This window comes from Phalacrocorax aristotelis, chromosome 7 (assembly GCF_949628215.1).
Source record: "Phalacrocorax aristotelis chromosome 7, bGulAri2.1, whole genome shotgun sequence".
In the NCBI taxonomy this organism is placed as follows: Eukaryota; Metazoa; Chordata; class Aves; order Suliformes; family Phalacrocoracidae; genus Phalacrocorax; species Phalacrocorax aristotelis.
In genome coordinates, this window is record NC_134282.1 from 29,848,065 (window position 1) to 29,865,907 (window position 17,843).

Sequence of the window (17,843 nt, forward strand, 5' to 3'; positions counted from 1 at the left end):
GGGCCATGCTGGGTGGGTGGAGACCACCATGCTGGCATTTTCAAGCTGAGGGTGCTTACTGGGGGCCTTTGAGTCTTTCCACCACGTTGCATGGAGATGCCAGGGCCAGCTCAGGCACCTCAAGGACTGCAGCATGCCCTTCCCTAAGGACTATGGGAAGATGGACACAGCCTTACTCTTGCTATAAGACAGCTGTGTTGAGGTCTGTGGAGCCTGAATCATCACTGAAAATTGGTTTGAGGATCTTATATGGCATGAGCATGCTGGAAACTGCTAGGTGGGTGGTTTAACCCACAGCTCCAGAAGAGGGCATGGGGCTGCCGGCGCCACCAGCTGCCACTTTGAGAAGGTCACTGCACTGCAGCTTACACCAGTTTGTTTATGCATAGCTGAAACAGGCTCAAGTAGAGATGTCACTGATGAGAGAGATCAGTTTAATGACTTCTTTTAGCTCCATGATGACATCTTTCCAGCTAAATCCCCCCCTCCTTCCCTCTCCATCCACTGCAGTCATATCCTGTGGCTGTCAGCTCCTTCTTCTCTATCTCACTGGGCTTTGATGAACAACGCAAGACTTGGGTCTCCACAGCACTCTTGGCTAGAAGGGGAAAGCTAATTAGAGACCAAATAAACAGAGCTATTCCTGAGGAGCCTGGAGTCAGTCTGCCTCTACTGAAAGGCTGTCCTGACTGGGCAGGGGAACATGATGTCCCACCAGGAAAATACACTGTGTTCATCAGATGCAGGAGCCAGACCCTGCCTGTGCACAGTAGCGGGGCTCTGCCAGAACCCCTGTGGCTTTGTTCGTTTGCCCTGGCTGAGGGTATGGCCCCTGCTCCAGAAAAAAAAAAACACAACGCCATGGCTGCTAAGTGCTCCAGAGGCTTGTGAGTTTGGAATGCATGGGAGGGAGGGTGATGGGCAGAGCTGGCCCTCCACCTCACCTGTCAGGGCACTTTATCCATGGTCCTGACAGCTGCTGGGCCAAATTAGGGTGTCTCCTCTCCATCTTCCCATGGCTTTAGACATCCCTTGTAACAACTCACTGGAAACAGTCCAAGGGTGGGGGTTTTTTTCACAGTATGAATTGCTGATGTGAGGATCGCATGGCCAAAACACATTTTTCCTGCTGTTTCCCTGTAGGATTCCCAAAGATCTTCCTCAGGCTGCTCCTCAACCCCCTCTTCATCCTCCTGGTGCTGGCTCAGTGCAGCTTCTCCTCAGTCATTGCGGGACTTGCCACCTTCCTCAACAAGTTCTTGGAGAAGCAGTATGGTGCCTCTTCTTCGTATGCCAACTTTCTCATAGGTGAGCACAGCTGGGCAGCAGCAGCCGTAGGGTGAAAAATATCCATCAGCAGGCAGCCACCTGCCCGTATGTCCCCGGCTTTTTAATCCCATGGGAGGAAGACATTGGAAACTCATTTTCAGATGAGATCTAGGGATCCCCTCAAGATGGTTGATAACTTTCCTGACCTGAGATAGCTGCAGAAGGCCAGGCCGTCTTGCAGCCACTTGAAGACTGACTACATTTGTTTGCTTACTCTTGTGGACCAGCAGCCACTCTCGTTGAAGACTTACAGCCCCTATTACATGGGTGAAGCAGGTCTGGATCACTTGGATGCTTAAAGAAGTTGGCAAGAGCAAGCAATTAGGTGCCAAGTTTGATCTTACATCTCTAAGTCAGACTCCTGAGGTTGAGGTTTCTCATAGACACTGAGTGCCTTGGGTTTTGGTCTTCTTGGGTAACAGTGGGGTCTGTGGGGTCTCCCAACCACCACGAGGTTCACAAAGCCACTACCTCCACCCCATGCCAGCAGAGAGGTGCTTGACACGCAAGACCACAGCTAATGCCTTCACTCCTCTGCAGGAGCTGTGAACCTGCCAGCAGCGGCACTTGGGATGCTCTTAGGAGGAATCATCATGAAACGCTTTGCCTTCTCCCTCCGGGCCATCCCCCGGTTTGCTGTGGTGGTGCTTGTTTTCTCCATCCTCATCTGCCTGCCCATTTTCTTCATGGGCTGCTCCACAGGGCGCATCAATGGGATCTATCCTCCCAGGTAATGCAGGTACTTGGGTTGTTTGCAGCGCCTTATTCCTCCAGCTCTTGACCTGGATATCTATGGGGTGGAGGGGAAGAGGCAGTAGACACTGCCATGCTACTGCTTGCTCCTTGATCCCACTGCCTGGAGGAGCTCTAAGCACTATACAGGACAGAAAGCTTGGGAGGGCATTTATACCTGATTTTCTGTGTCAAACAAGCGGGATGTATTTTTTCATTCTGGATTTCTAGGGGAAAATTAGTAGTATTAGTGCCTATGTCCTCATCAACCCCACACATGGGCATCTCACACACTCCCTTTGTTCCAGCTGGATATCACCCTTCTCCTCACCTGGGTGGGAACTTTTGGCTCTTACCATGTTTTTTTTAAGATAAAAATGACATTTAGACTCCACCCCAGGCTTGCTGTCAAGTGTGTTGTGCTCATTTCCCAATGCACTGCCAGCAAGGGGCTTTTGTACAAATGTTTCCCTTTGCCAGCAATAAGCCTCCTGTCCCAGGGGTACGTTGGAGGGGTGAGGAACAGGGCAGTCCGTGTGCTTCTCCCACTTAAAAGCCACCTAAATAACCATGAAGGAAAGCAACAGGACTCTGCAAAGTTGTGCATGGGTGACATTTATATTTTGCTCTGAGATCTGCATGGCATGCACCACAAATTGAGGCGCATGTAGAAGCACTGGCATCTCAAGCTTTCTGTGTGAGAGCAAGGTTTCAAATGTGAGGACATGCCTCAGCTCAAGATGCAGTGCTGCAAGTGCTAAATTTTGGAGGGCACCTTGGCCTCACAACGTTCACCTCCTGCCGCCCGTGTCAGGGTGATTCCCCGTCTCAGCTCCCCTGTGACGCACCAGTCCTGATGGACTTTGCTGATGTAAGAGTGAGCTCCTGGAGGGACTTGCATGCAAAAGGAGGCAGTTGCCTTATATTACTTTGGAAGCCTCCTCCCTTGGAAAAGCAGTGCATAAGGGCCTTTTGCCTGGTTCCCCAGGTAGCTGTGGACTACATGGATGGGTGAACATGAGCTCTGCCTCATCCCACTCTGTCCAAGGGCAGGTCCCTGGTGCCAGCTTCCTGCAGGAGACAGACCACGCCACTCCAGCTGCTGAACTCCCTTAGGTAGTAAGGCAAGACAGGACTGGTTTGTTCTCCTGACTTTCACACTGCTGTTAGGCTTGTTTGGAAAAGAGCCTGCTTCCAGTTTCTGTCTGCATGGTATTTCCAGCTTGGGCTAGTCACACATCTGTTTGTGCCGGTCTGGATGGAGCCCAGATAAATTTCTCCAGGCTTTTGGCTGATTAGTTTTCAGCCAGGGCTGGGGGGAGGGAAGTGTGCAAGTACTTGTTTGCAGACATAACACGATCACTGCTAAGTTCACTGTATGCTTGCAGAGGTACCTGCAGGGGATCAGGGCCTGGCAGAAGGCCAGCCTGCTGCTGGCAGTGTCCCAGCGCAAATAGGAATGGGGAAACTAGTTAACTAGTAAGAAGGATTTTTTCTTCCTCCAGTCCTGTTTCTTAATTTTTTAAAAATTTTTTCTGCTTCTTTTTGGCAGTACATTGAGTTCCCAGCAGCAGGTTAAGACACCGAGTGGGTGCCAGTGCTCTGAGCACATCTTTCACCCAGTGTGTGGAGAAAACAATGTGGAGTACATCTCCCCCTGCTTCGCTGGCTGCACAAACAGCACTGTTAATTCTTCCGCTCCCAAACAAGTGGTGAGTAAAATGAGTGGTTTGCAAAGCAGAGCGCACCTTGCTCGCTGGTGATGGTGGAGGCTGGAGCGATGCTGTAGGGGTAACCTGACAAATGCAGTAACATGGCAGACGGGGGAGGAGGGAGGTCTACCAGAGGAGCTGAAGTCCTGAGAAGGTGCAATGGAGAACTGCTATAACACCCTGGGCATCTGGCAGAGAAATGGGTATGGCAGCACGTCCCCTTGCAGGATGCCATGGCTGTGCCTTAAAAATTGGAGCTACTGCTCTCATCAGTCTTCTGCAAAATGACATGGTTTGGTGCATCGCTAAAAATCCTGCTTTTGGCTTTGGGAGTTTTACATTTGGTGTTTTCCAACCATTCCCAACAGATCTACAAGAACTGTTCCCTGATCCCTGCTGGGAACGGGCTGTCCTCTGCCAAGACAGGATCCTGTCCTCTCAGCTGCTCCCACATGCTTCTTCCTGCCATATTCCTCGTCTCCTTTGCTGCCCTAGTAGCCTGTCTGTCCCACAACCCCCTCTACATGATGGTTTTACGGTGAGCAATGGGCAGGGTGGGGCTCACAAAGCACTGGGGGAAGCATGATGTGCTGGGTTCCCCATACTTGGATCAACAGCACCTCTTAAACATGAAACCGGGCCAAGATGAATGGCCAAATACAGAGCTGCCACAGCAACTCTGACCTCCTGTGGCTTCTCCCGGGCAGGGTGGTAAACCAGGATGAGAAGTCATTTGCCATTGGAGTCCAGTTCTTACTGATGAGGCTGCTGGGTGAGTGTCCATTGGGGAATGAGGCTGGGGGAAGGCAGCAGGGTGCTCAGAGGCTTGCTTGAGCCCCAGGGAGGCGCTGAAACTCCTTGGGGACAGCAGGCAAACCTTGCAGGCAGGGCAGGCTGCCTGACTCCATCCTCTCTTCTCCAAAGCCTGGCTGCCAGCTCCAGCCATGTTTGGTGCCCTCATTGATTCCTCCTGTATCTACTGGCAGAAGCAGTGCACCCAGCGCCGGTTCTGCGCCTACTACAACAATGATTTCCTCCGCAACAGGTATCCCTGCTGTGTCCCCCCATCATTCCCTCAGCAGGGATGACTATGAGGATGGTCCCCAGCTCAGCCCTGTGCTGGCTGGAGGTGCCACCTCCAGACGCATCATCTCCCTGCTCTTCTCCTAACAGATACCTGGGGCTGCAGGTGGGCTACAAGGTGGTGGGCACCATCCTCCTTGCCCTCATCAGCTGGAAGGTGAAGAGGAGCAAGGAGTACAATGTGCAGGAGAAGGCAGCAGGGCTGGTGTAGCCCAACCGAGGACTGACTCTGCATCCCATTACCCACTGCCAGTACTTTCGTCTTTTTTGGGTTTGTTTTTCCTTCTAAGGGAGTGACTTCACCTTAACAGCGCTGAGCTCCTCTCCTGCTGTCCACGGCACCGCTGTGCTCCCGGCGAGTGATGCTCCCTGCCTGCACCATGCTGGGACCAGCTTCTCCCAGGCTCTCCAGCTCTACGTTGCCCATCGCTTTGGGGAGGGGGACATCCCCCCCGCCTCCCCTTCTGACCTGGAGCAGGAGGCAGATGGGGGCTGGAGCGCAGCCCCATCCTGTATACCCAGAGATGTGCCTGCTGTGGGCAGTGGTCCCCCTGCTCCAGTGTGACAATTCCAGAGGGGTAATGCCCTCCCAGCTGGGACAGGAGCAGGGGAGAGGGCTGCCAACCCTGCTCACACCCCTCACAGAGGTCAGCATGGACAATGCACACTTGTGAAAAGTTATCACTAGGGATTTATTACAGAACATTTTGGGGGGTTATTTTGGTTCTTTTTTTAAAAAAAAATAAAGGTCACTTTTCCAACTGCGGTGCTTTGCTCGTCTCCCCAAGAGCTGTCCCCACCGGCAAGGCAGTGGGGGTGCCTGCGGGTTGCATCCTGGCAGATGCTGAATGCATCCCTTGCTGGCAAAGGTGATGAAATGGTAGCAGACAGGGCACCTGCTCCCCTGGTGATGAGGGACTGTGCAGAACAGGCAGGCTGTCCTGGCTGACAGCCTGCCTGCAGCCCCATGAAACCTGCTAGCAGCCCCAAGCCCGTAACACAATGCCTGCAAGCCGCTGTACCCTCCCTGAAGTGCCATGCTGGCAACCTACTACCTGCAGCCCCCTGCCTCCAGCCCTCTTCCTGCAGCTCCATGCCCAAGCTCACTCCCCATAGCCCCATACCTGCAGCCCTCTGCAACCTGCTTAAATCATCCTGCAAAAGGCACCTGCACAATTCAGCACACAGCAGGCAGGGTGCATGGTGCTGTGGGCAGGGGGCTGCAGGAAAGATGGCTGCAGGCAGGGTTCACGGGGCTGGTGGCAGGAAGCTGCAGGTAGGGTACAGTGCACTTTGGGTGTGGGGATGGAGGCAGAAGACTGCAGGCAGCTCGCAGAGGACTGCAGGTAGGACCTGTAGGCAGGGTTGTGCTGGACGTATCCCTGTCTGTGGCATATGTAAAGTGAGTGCAACAGCTCCAAGGCCTCCCTGATCCGCTCTGGCAGGGCTTCACCCTGCCCTGCAGTGCTTCCTGGGACCTTTCCATTTCTGGCAGGATGAAGGCAACCTGCTAGAATGGGAAGAGAAGTGTCAGATGGCAGGATCTGGGGGCACACCCATTGCTGATGACTGCATGCTGTCACCTGTTAGAGGGTGACATGGGAGCACTGCTTGACTGGTATCACAGAAATTGCTTCACAAGCTTATCAAAAGCCTGGCATCATGCAAAGGACACACCGTTCAACTCACCGAACTGACACTGCTAAAAGGTAAAGCCAAGAGCAAAAGGCTTGACATGAATGCACTAGATCTGAAAAGGTCACATCTCCTGGAGGAAGAGTGGCTGCTGAAGCATGTTTGCCACCCGCAGGACTGTGGCAGATGCTGCTGGTCAGGATCAGCAATATGATCCCTGGGGCAGAGATAGCAAAGGGTGCTGGATAGTCAGTGGGTAAGGATCAGCAGGATCCATGGCCAGGCAGACACAGCCATGGCTGAGCTGGAGACAGGCTACACCTCCAGTGTAGCTCAGGAAGGGGCTGAAGGGCCAAGAGCTGAGCTGAGTTGGGGCTCCTGGGTCCATGGGCAAGGAGCATGGGCCAGTCAGGGGTACCACACCTTCCTCCTCCTTTACACTGCAGCTGTATCCCCTCCTCAGCATCACTGCAGACTAAAAGGATGGGGAAGTACAGCAGGGGAGTGGAGGAGCTTTCTTGGGTAAATGTATTCAGCCTCCGCTGTCCTTGTCCTGTTGCTGTGCAGGACAAGGCATGACTTTTCACTGTGCTTTTGGCCCACAGCCCTGCTGCATCCATGCTCACAGAGGGAGTAAATGGAAAGGAGAGGAGGGAAGAGGATAGGAGGGGAGCTGCCTTAGATTTGCTCTGGATCAGCAGGTCTTCAAAAAAATGAGATCTGTCTGTGCTATTTTTATTCCCCCTCCACCTTGCATGACCTTCCTTAAGTCCACTTTCTCCGCCTTCATCCCATCAGGAGTAACATCAAGCTGGACAGTAGAAGCATACAAGGTGGCCCAAACAGGGCCAACACAGAAGCTCCTGGCCCAAAAGGTGTCAAGGTGGCTTGAGCAGGCCAACGGCTCTATGCACAGGAAAGGTGACAGTTGCAACACCTGGTTTTGGGAGCCTTGGAGGTCACCACCACTGTGATGCTAATGTTCAGGCATCACGCTATTTTTGCTTTTCTTTGCCTTTCAGCAACCTCTCCTCCACTTTCATGTGGTTTCTGCTATCCTGGATCTCACTGGGCTTGTTGATCTCCTCTGAAAGTGCCTTTCCCTTCCAGGGGAACAATTTGCAGGCAAAGCACAATCCATAGCAAAAAAACATTGATCAAAAGGGCTTTAAAGTACAGTGAAAGCCTCTATCTCTGCAGATGTGCAAATGCAGCAGGGTGTCTGACTCTGGGTCACACAGCTGGTGCAGAAGGGACGGAGTTTATCACATCCTGCTCTCTTGCCAAAGCCATCTGAACACACTGGCTGCCAAGCTGCAGCCTGAGGAGCAACTTGCCCAGACAGCGCAAAGCCACAGGCTGGGAGCAAGGTTTATACATAAGAGCAAAAAACAAAAGCACAAAGCTGGCTGAGAGGGGGGTGGAAAAAAGAAAACAACATTCAGAGTTTCCAGTTCTGCCCTTTTCTCTCAGCCACTGGGGAAAAACCACCACAAATATTTAACAGGCAGGTCATGGAGTGCAGCCCAACACACACATGCATCTCTGCAACAGCCCAATGCATGCTCCATCTTCCAGCATGAGCAGCACTTGCTTCAGCCCCAGCTCAGCTACGCTGCCATACAGCCGCCCTGGAGCTCTGGAGCCATGCTCAGACAGGGAAAGCTGAGGTTTCTTCATCAAGCTGCGGGGTGCCGTAGCCGCCTCTGCCACAGAGCAGGGCCAGTGCTGTGACTTAAACCACAAAACCATGCACAGTGCACAGCAGCTGGCTTGAGTTTTCCTGTACATTTGAGCAAATTGCCTTTTTTGTTAAGTTTTTTGGTTGGTGGTTTGGGCTTTTTTACTACAATTATCAAGTCCCTAACATTCAGACTAAGGAGTAAATACAAATCCCCCCCCCCCAAAAAAAAAACCAACCCAAACCCAAAAGCCCTGTGTGTGGAGGAGGCATTGGTTTTTGACAACACAGCCCTGGCAACTAAGCAGGAAGCCTGATCTCCAGCATCGTGTTGAGCAAAAGCAAAGTCCCAGTCCCTGCAGATCTGACACCACTAAGAAGGGGCCAATACAGACAGACTAAACCAAGACTTCAGAACAAACATTTAGGCAAAAAATTTTTGTTTAAGGAGTACTTTTAATAACTTAAAACCAACTATGGCCTCATGTTACCTTACCCCAGCAGACGCTGGTGCCTGGCCTTCGCTTTTCAAGGAGACAGGACTTTGCAAGCAGAATAGCCACCCAAAGAAATAGCAATATTCTCACTTCAGCATTATAGATTCAAAGCAGGCAGCCTGGGAAGAAGCTCCAGCTAAGGGAATACAAAGCATGGCAAACATGTTCCAGCAATGCTCTGGCTGCAGGAAATATAAGAATATAACATACTTCCTAAATATGTCCCTCCTCACCTCCTGCATGGACAGTAGAAGAGCCACTGTGTTCACAAGACTGAAAATCCAAGGCCCAACTCCATCACGAGCCAGGTCTTTGCAAGAGGCAGCCTTGCTCTTCCTGATGCTACTAACACCTGGCAATGCTACAGGGAGGCAGAGAATGCCCCCGACAGAAAGGAAAAAGAATACAACAGATCCGTTGAGTGATTCAGGAAACATCAAACCAGAAAGGAGCCTGCAAAGGAATGAAAAGGTCTGCCAGAAGCCAGCCTCTCCCTCCTACCCCAAAACAAAAGGGGAAACAACAAAAAAAAGCAAGAAAAAATTCAATGCTATAGGACCTCGCAATCTGCAGTGTAGCATCTTGGAGAGCAATCATCCTCACGTAGGTGCTGCACAGAAATGGCACCCCATCAGAGCACAAAGCTACACAAAGCTGCTGCCTAGGGCAACTGTGTTTTAAGGCTGTTCAGGAAGGGGAAGCTGAACGTCCAGCACAGAACCAGGGTCTTGTCTCCCACCTGACCAACACCAATGCTGCCAGAAGATCTCCCTTTGGATAACCGATGCCCCTGCCAAGAGCATAGGAAGGAAAGCAGCGTCCTTTGAGAAGTTCAGAAGCATACTGAATCAGAGCCCTCCAACACTACCAGCCTCCAGCAGCCTGCTCAGCCACTGCGATAGCTACAGCAACAGGCATCCCCTCGATCTTCCCTGCAAGATTAACAGTTGAGATCACACAGCAGACAGAAGGGGACTGCACAGTAAACACCTGTCATGCCAGATCTCATGTAAAATGTAGAAATAAATCTAAAAAAAATGCCTGCCTCAAGGTCTCAAGCCAAGACCCTACTATAACTCTGCCACTTGGACAGCGTGCACAGATATCTGTGGGAGAAGAGCCTGAAGTATGGGAAGGAGAAGCAGAGTGAAACAAGCTTTCAAGACATAGGCCTACATTAAAGGAAAAGCTCCCAAGAATTGTCCAACAGTGGAAATCATGCAAAGACGCACCAAAGGATGCAGGCAGTGCACAGTGACAAAGGCAGATCAGCCAGCCTGGTCTTAGCATCTAATAGACCGCTCCAGTCCCACGGAAACAAGACTGCATCAGTTTGGAAGAACAAGAAGGTAGGAGAAACAGAGGTAAACAGGTTTTTATACTCTCCACAATGACTGCCCAACAGAGAGAGTTTGTGCACTTTGCTGGGGCAGCACAGATGATGCGCACAGTGCTCCCAAGCAGTGAGAGGCTAGGGAAAGAAGTCAGAATCAGGAGGTGATCAGTAGCTCCAAGAGGTAATAGGATTGCAACGCTAAACCAAGGCAGAACCAACACGCAGACTCCAATCTCAAACTCACCTGGCGGTTCACTCCTTCCTAATTTGCAACTCCCAAATTAAAAGCCTAAAGATTAAGGAAACACAGAATTCCAAAGGGTCAGCATCCCAGAGGAAGACAAAGGAAGAGGGGAGAGGAAAAAAAATGTTGCAGTGTGAAGAGACAGTCAGAGGAAATCACGCCAGCAATTGTCATGTTGCTTCCAAGCCCATGAACAGTGGAGGAAGACACTGCAATGCTGGTTTCCAGCTGAAGTTTCTTCTACAGCAAGATGAGATTTGAGTGCTTCAGGCCATCTTTTTCCTTTCAGTCTCCAAGTGTCCTACCCCCGCCAGCCTCCCCAAGTCTCTCCCTCCAGCCATGCTCTCTTCTGTTCAGGCAACCTTGGCCAGCCATTTCTCAAGGCCCTTGAAGTCAGCATCTCCTTCTTCTCCCTTACTGCCCCGAGCACTGCACTCCACAAATTCTACCTTCATGGGTAGCTGGGAGAAGTCGAAGTCCTTGCCCTTCTTCCCCAGCTGGGCAGGGCCCCCAGTGGCTGAGCCATCCAGACTGGTAGGGGCTGCAGAATGGGTCACTCGTAAGGTGTTGCTGCAGACAGAGAACGGAAAGAGTCAGGAACTGTGAACCAGGGGAACATTACCTACACCATGGCTGCTGAGATGTTTTAGACCCAGCTCTGTCAGCAGGATGCCAGCTACACCAAAGACAGAAGGTGCCATGGCTCTGCACAGGCAGAGGCAGGCACTTTGGCCACTTCTCTTAGATGCCCGCTGGAAGGCACAACTGCAGGGAAGCTCAAGAGAGCAAGACAAACAGGAGACCACCCAAGGAGGGGGTGCTTAAACAGGTTTTGTTCTGTAATAAACAACAAGGGTCAGGTGACAACATCCTGAATTTCTCCAATATCCCATAGCAGACACCAGTCACCAGGCATTATATATGGTTTAGCCCACAGCACTCAGGATCTGTACTAGTTTAACGGGTTAACGGGGAAGAGAGACAGCCGTGGTATCAGGGATCATGCAGGGGCGTCACTCCTCTGCCACCTGAGTGTGCCAAATACCTTTCGGGACTGAGAGGGGGTTGAGCCTGCCCACTGCTCCCATGAGCAATGCCTGCCCCAGGACCAGGCTGCAATGTCACTCCTGTTCCCACCCTTCAGCTTGTTGCAGCATCTCAACTCCTTGCCACATGTGGAGCTGAAGGATGGCCCTCCTTGCCCACACTCACCAAGCATCCAAGGCAGAGGCAGCACAAGGAGATGGATCAGCCCAACAGACACAGAGGCACTGAGATTTGACTGCCTCTGAGGTCCCAAAAAGCGAGGCTAGGGAAGTCAAGAGGCTGCACCAGACACAGATGCAAACAGCAATCTCTCCCAGATCTTTGACTGCTTAGGAGACCCTCATTGCTGGACTGCTGCACCTCTTCCAGAGACAGAGTAGCCTGGCAGTGCCTGCTCACAGTCAATCCCAGCTACTCCTTGTTCACAGAATGGAGCTAAATTAATGGGGCACAGGGAAAGAACAACACTGCCCAGAGATGAGAGTTCAGGAATAAGAGCAGATGCTTCCTTGGGTTCTCCACACAAGGACATCCAACTAAAGCAGCACATGGAGAGAATGGCAGCAATATGCCAGCCTGCAGGAATAACTCTGCCTAACAGGGCACATATAACCTACCTATAAATCCAGCTCTATATAGAGATAACTGCCAAAAGCCCAACATCAGAACCAAGGAATGCTTGAATATGTGGCAACTAATTCCTCCCTTAAAAACGAGAGGGTCAGGTATTCAGCCGAGGAGAGGCACAAGCAATAACAACCCTGCTGCCGTCTACTGGCCAAAGAGATTCTAGAATCACAGAATTGTTTCAGTTGGAAAAAAACCTTAAGATCATCGAGTCCAACCGTAAACCTAACACTGCCAAGTCCACCACTTGGCAACAAGATGGCCATATCCCATGAACATACATTTGTTTGGAGACCAAAGAGCTACGCTGCTCCTCCTACCCCGAAGACTGCCTTGCCACTAACTGCAGTCCAGAAACAGGACCCACAGGCAACAGGAAGGCAAAATACCCAGTTGAGCCCATGTGGGGAAGCAAAATCTCTACTAGATGCTGGTGGAGAAGTCCACCACAGCGCAAGAGCTGCACAGGTCTCTCCCAGAACAGATCTGACCCAACTATAATTATGGAACTCAAAGGTGGAATCTTCATGCACAGAGATTAAATATAGCTTAAAAATATCATCTTCTACCTGCCCCCTCCGCAGATGGACTTGCCAGCCAACAACTCTACAGCTCATTCAGCTGGCAGCTTACAACGTAGCACAGTATACAAGCCACCTTCTCCTCCTTCCACTTCCTCTTACAACTTAAAGTTAGCAGCAGATCATACATCATTTGTCCTCCCAGGTTAATGTCCTTTCTAGGGCGGATACAGAGACAACAAGGGGTCCCAACCAGGCTCCTGCAATGCCTGTTAGCAGATCCAGAAACTAGATGATCTCTCCCCAGCTTTCAAGCTTTGCATGCCAAGCCCTTTTGCATCAGAGCAGCCCTGCAAAAAAACACCTGTGCCAGTACAACTGGGTAGAGTTACTGAGATCTTCATACCACTCACAGAAAGTCTGACATTTGGAAGCCAACCCTGCCTGTACCTGAGAGAGGACCCAGATACCTCCCTGGGCCATGGGTGGTATTGCTTAGCCTAGGAATGGCCGCTTTTAGGAAAGGATTAGGATGTTGTTTCTCCAACCCACAGCTTCAAGGAGCCAACACACTGTCTGCTCCTTGCTAAAGCATGCAAAAAAGCAGTAGGCACAAACTTCTATTATCCCGGTTGCATCTACACAGACAAAACAGACTGCTCTTCTTCTACAGTGAACTTAGATGTGGCTCAAGGCACTGTGCACTGAGGTAAGAGAAAGAAAGGAAAAGAGATAAGCTCAGAGGGTTTAAGAACCAATTTCATACTTACAGCTCTTTCTCCAGCTGCTGTTGAATAAGTTTTGCTGATTTTGCTGTTGTGACATCTAGAAAGAGAAAAGAAGAGGAAATCAGCTTTTTTGTTTTATGTCAGAATTCAGAACATGGTTCCTTCTCCTAAGGGTAGTGTAAGGCCTGCTCATACTGTGCACTATAAGCAGAGTTACTGGGACAAAGACGGACATGTCTGCACTAGGACAAGGGATGCTGGAGCTTCGGGTTTGGAGGTACGAACGGGAGCAACCCGAAGTCTGATACATACCATGTCGGGAATTAATTTCTTCTTGCTGGGCACTCTTACCTGTCCTGGAGTTAGAGAGCTCAACACTGCGCTTTTTAATGTATGTCACATGGAGCCACAAAGGCCCCAGGCAGCTCCTGAAGTAGTGCATGAAATAACTAAGAAAACCAAATCTGACATTGCCCAAAAGCTTCAGATTGTTATACAGGGATCCACACCTTCACTGTAAAAGTCATAGGGACCTGAAAATCTAGTCCTTTCCAGTAACTGGATGTTCCTGCTAGTCCAGTCAAGAGAAAACATATAATCTTGGCAGTTAAACGGCTGTTTGACTTGAAAATTGAAGCTACCAAGTGTGTGCAGATAGTTCATTACCCTCAAGTTGATCCTGTTTTCTGCTGCCTGCAGATTCAGGAAGACAGTTCTGCACAAGCTGAAAGTCACCTGCCTTACTTAAGCCCATCTAAAAAGCTGTAGCTCTCTCAAGTGGTGCTTGTCTGCAAAGCTACGTTAGACATACCTGACCTAAGAATTATTCCAATTGCTGCTAGAAATGTTCCTGCTGATTAGTCCAAGTTTAAAACTGAGTTCCAGCCTTTATTTTGCTGAAATCCCAACTCCTAAGAAATTCAGCATCCACAGCTTGAACACCTATCACTCAAGGACTGAATCTAATGTCCAGCCCACAAGGCAGCACACAATACCTTGCTTATTGCAAGCGATCAGCAGCGCAGGTGCATTTTTGAGCACAGTGCTATCGACCAGGACCTGGTACAGGAACTCCGCCACATCCTTCACCTCCCGCTGAAAGGCCACACTGTCCACCACAAACACGATGGCTCTGGAGGAAAGAGGGAAGAACATGTGCTCGGCCTGAAGGTCTGCAACCATCTTCCCCCTACAAGTGTTCCAGCCTGGGCTAATACATTTGTTTCCACAACTGATCTCATCCAACCCAAGAGCATGTGCTGACTGAAATACACCCCCTATTCAGCCCCAGCAGGAAATCTTTCCCTCTCTGCCCCATGGATACACCACATCCCCTAATCCCTCCCCACTGCAGTTGCTTGGCCTCCTGATGCACTACCAACACAGGCAAGTGGGAAAGCAGAATAACTAACCACTGCTACCCCATGGCAGAGCTTACTCTCAGGGCACCACCACACAGAGTGAATCTGGCCCAGCTCATAACATCCTCAGCACCATCATTTGGTTGATCCCTGTCCAAACCATCAGCTGCCCTCTCCTCTAAGTTACCTGGCTGCAGCCTTGAACCTCTCCAAGAACTGAAGCCGCAAACTCTCATGGCCTGGAAGGTCGATTAAGGTCACGCTAGCACTCTGGAAACAGAAGCAAGAAGGTATCAGCAAGACTTAATCTAGGGGTACCTGTGATCACAGACCAGGGAAAATGAGTCTGAGAGTGGATTCCAGTCAGCCTGCTCTTGGGGCAGCAGCAGGCGAGTGAAACCCCATACAGGGCAGAAGCAGGTAACTCTCCCCAAGGTGCACCCTCTCCACCAGCCCAAACAATTCTGACAGGGAAAAGAAACGCTGAGGAATGACATTCATGGCCAGGACTCAGTAAGGAGGGAGCCAACACCAGGAAACCACCCACCAGAGCTGAGAGGAGAGAGCATGACCACAAAGAAACGAGAATGTTCAATCCATTTCTTATCCAGAGTATCCCCCTACAACTACTGCTGGCACAGTGAGGGTGACAGAGCTTCATCAGTCACTTCTCTTGGCACACCAGCAGACTTACACTGCCCCTGAGAGCAAGACAACCTCCGCACAGCAAAACCACCAACTCCTTTCCTGCAAGCCCCTGATACGGAATACTAATCCCACAGTCTCTGAATCTATTCACACAGAATTTACCCAACTGCAAGTCTACCTAAATACACATAACTTTGCTGGAAATAACAGAAAAATGCCCTTACAAGACTTTTTGTAAAGCCACATCTCCATTCTCAAGATAGTCCTTGTTGTTCTCAGGAGGGCAGAGAACACGACACAAGACCCTATCTACTCACTGCTCTTTGATTTTAATAGAAACCTTGCCTACAATTTAAAAAAGCAGCACTCCACATTGTGGCATTCCAGCACCTCTCCGCCTCCATATACCTCCTGTCTGCTCAATCTTAGAGACACAAATATAGAAAGCCCTGCATTTCCCTTTACTAAGTTTATTATCATCATTGCTGCTACTGAAGATTGCCATAAAGAAGGCACAGAAACATCCTCTACTTTTACAATTCACTAGCGTGTAATGTGCTGCCAGATTGCTGCTTTCACTGCCACATGTGTACCCAGCATGAGAAAGAAACTCCTCTGAAATGAGAGCGCGCCACAAACTGAAAATAACTAGGTCCGTGGCAGCCCAGGACCTGACAGTAACCAAACCCCTTTTTGAGACCACATGAAGTTCAGCTGGAGACTCTTTTTAAGCCTGGTAAAGCTTTTAAATTCAGATTTTTGGGGGAGACACAGAAATTACTGCCCAGCAAATAAACACGACAGAATCATGTTCCCTCACAAATCTCCCTCCTGTTCCAAACCACACCTCTGTCCCCACAGTGCTGTGTTTTACCCCACTTGTAAACGCAGCTCCTTTTCCTTTCTGTAGAAAAAAAACCCACATGCTACCCGCCTTTCAATTTGACAAGCAAATAGAAAAAGAACCTGTGCGGATGAGGAGTACCTAATACTTTCCAGTATTTTCCTACTTCCTCAGGGTGCATTGCCTAGAAAAATCCTACCCTATGCTCAGACCAAACTGGGGACTGATTTCAAGCTGGAAAGCACGAAAACCATCAAGACAGGTTTATCACAGGGAGCAGAAAAACAAGAGCAGCTGGCTGAAGCAGCCACGCACGAGTTACAGCTGAAAACCTGCCCACTCACCTTGTCATTGCTGACTCTATAAACTGCAGAGCTGTCAGTTATCGAGGTCTGGGTATCCCGGTATTTGCCGGTCAACAGCTGTGGGGAAAAAAAGTAATTTTCAGGAAAAGAAGGCTGGAGGTACACTGGCATCACATATCATCTGCTCAGAAAGTGAAATAATCTAAGGGGTAACAGACTTCAGATATCTGTTTTCAATTTACATGCATCAAACAACTTCAGGGCTCTTCCCCCACCCAAGACTTTAAAAAACTCTCATTAAGAAAAAAAAAATCTATTTATATATTGAATCTCCACATCACTAAAACAAGAAGGAAGAGAGTGTGTCTGCAAATCCTTTGGGCAGCTTTACCTCTGTAGGACAGGACGCCAGGGCGGACAGTTCCCCCACCTGGGGCTCCCTTCGCGGCCCGCCCGAGCCCCGCCCCCCCTTTCCCCACATGGAGTTCCCTTCACGGCCTCCTCGAGTCCCCCACCCCTCCCCCACCTGGGGCTCCCTTCACCGCCGCTCCCCCCACCAGTTCCCCGGCATGTGGCTCCCTTCGCGGTCCCCCCGAGCCTTCCCCCCGGTTACCCCGCCTAGGGCTCCCTTCTCCGCCCCCTCCCCCGCTCCCCACTCACCCGCGCGAAAAGCAGCGTCTTCCCCGCGTCGCAGAGGCCCAGCAGCAGCACCGCCTTCCGACTGCTCCTCCTGCCCTGCACGAACCTCCAGACCACTGCGGGAGAGAGGAGGGAGCGCCTGAGCCCGCAGCGGGCGGCACCGGCGGCCGCTCAGCCACTGCGGCCCGGCGCTCCGGGGCAGGCCCGCGGGGCGCCACCGGAGGGCGAGGAGCGGGTGTTCCCCCGCAGGCCGCAACTCACGGAGCGTGACGGCGACGACGAGCAGCGCCAAGAGGACGGAGAGCACGGTGGGGTCGGGCGCTCGCAGCTCCCGCCGCAGCGCCTCCAGGTGCGGCTCCAGCCGCCCCGCCATGCTGCCCGCCCGCACACGTCGCCCTTTCTCCGCTTCCGCTTCCGGCGCGGCGGCCTGCCGGCAGGGCGGGTGGCGCGCGCAAGGGCTGCCGGGAGGTGTAGTCCTCCCGCCCCTCGACTGCAGAGGAGGAGGAGGCGGAAGAGGAAGGGGCGGCTCGGACCGGCCCTGGAGGGGGGAGGGGGGTTACTGCAGGGCAAGACGTTGGGGGTTGTGGGTGTTTGCAGAGAGCCGTGGCGGTGATTCACAGAATGCTTTGGGTTGGAAGGGACCTTCAGAGGCCACCTAGTCCAAGCCCCCTGCAGTGAGCAGGGACACCTTCAACTAGATCAGGTTGCTCAGAGCCCCGCCCAGCCTGAGCTTGGTTCTCTCTAGGGATGGGGCCTCCACAGCCTCTCTGGGCAACCCCTTCCACTGCTTCACCACCCTCATTGTAAAAAACGTCTTCCTTATATCAAGTCTAAATCTACCCTCCTTTAGTTCAAAACCGTCCCCCCTTGTCCT

At 51.4% G+C, this 17,843-nt stretch overlaps 2 protein-coding genes across 3 annotated transcripts in view; one reads left to right on the top strand and one right to left on the bottom strand.

Moving 5' to 3' along the window:
• The window catches only part of SLCO2A1 (solute carrier organic anion transporter family member 2A1), a 29,593-nt gene extending 23,976 nt beyond the window's left edge, over positions 1–5,617 (top strand). For both annotated transcript variants that reach the window (XM_075099573.1, XM_075099574.1), the window contains 7 exons: positions 1,144–1,308; positions 1,870–2,059; positions 3,614–3,773; positions 4,142–4,311; positions 4,481–4,545; positions 4,698–4,818; positions 4,947–5,617. In XM_075099573.1, the coding sequence (XP_074955674.1) occupies positions 1,144–1,308; positions 1,870–2,059; positions 3,614–3,773; positions 4,142–4,311; positions 4,481–4,545; positions 4,698–4,818; positions 4,947–5,067 (992 nt within the window). In that variant the 3' untranslated portion in view covers positions 5,068–5,617. The remainder of the gene's footprint in view (positions 1–1,143; positions 1,309–1,869; positions 2,060–3,613; positions 3,774–4,141; positions 4,312–4,480; positions 4,546–4,697; positions 4,819–4,946) is intronic.
• On the bottom strand, positions 5,531–17,395 carry SRPRB (SRP receptor subunit beta). Its single transcript, XM_075099576.1, has 7 exons — positions 17,231–17,395; positions 16,991–17,085; positions 16,370–16,447; positions 14,721–14,803; positions 14,168–14,304; positions 13,215–13,269; positions 5,531–10,819 (listed from the first exon to the last, which is right to left on the bottom strand). Exons 1-7 carry the CDS (start codon positions 17,340–17,342, stop codon positions 10,603–10,605), a joined length of 777 nt encoding a protein of 258 aa, XP_074955677.1. The 5' UTR covers positions 17,343–17,395; the 3' UTR covers positions 5,531–10,602.
• Positions 17,396–17,843: the final 448 nt, after the last annotated feature.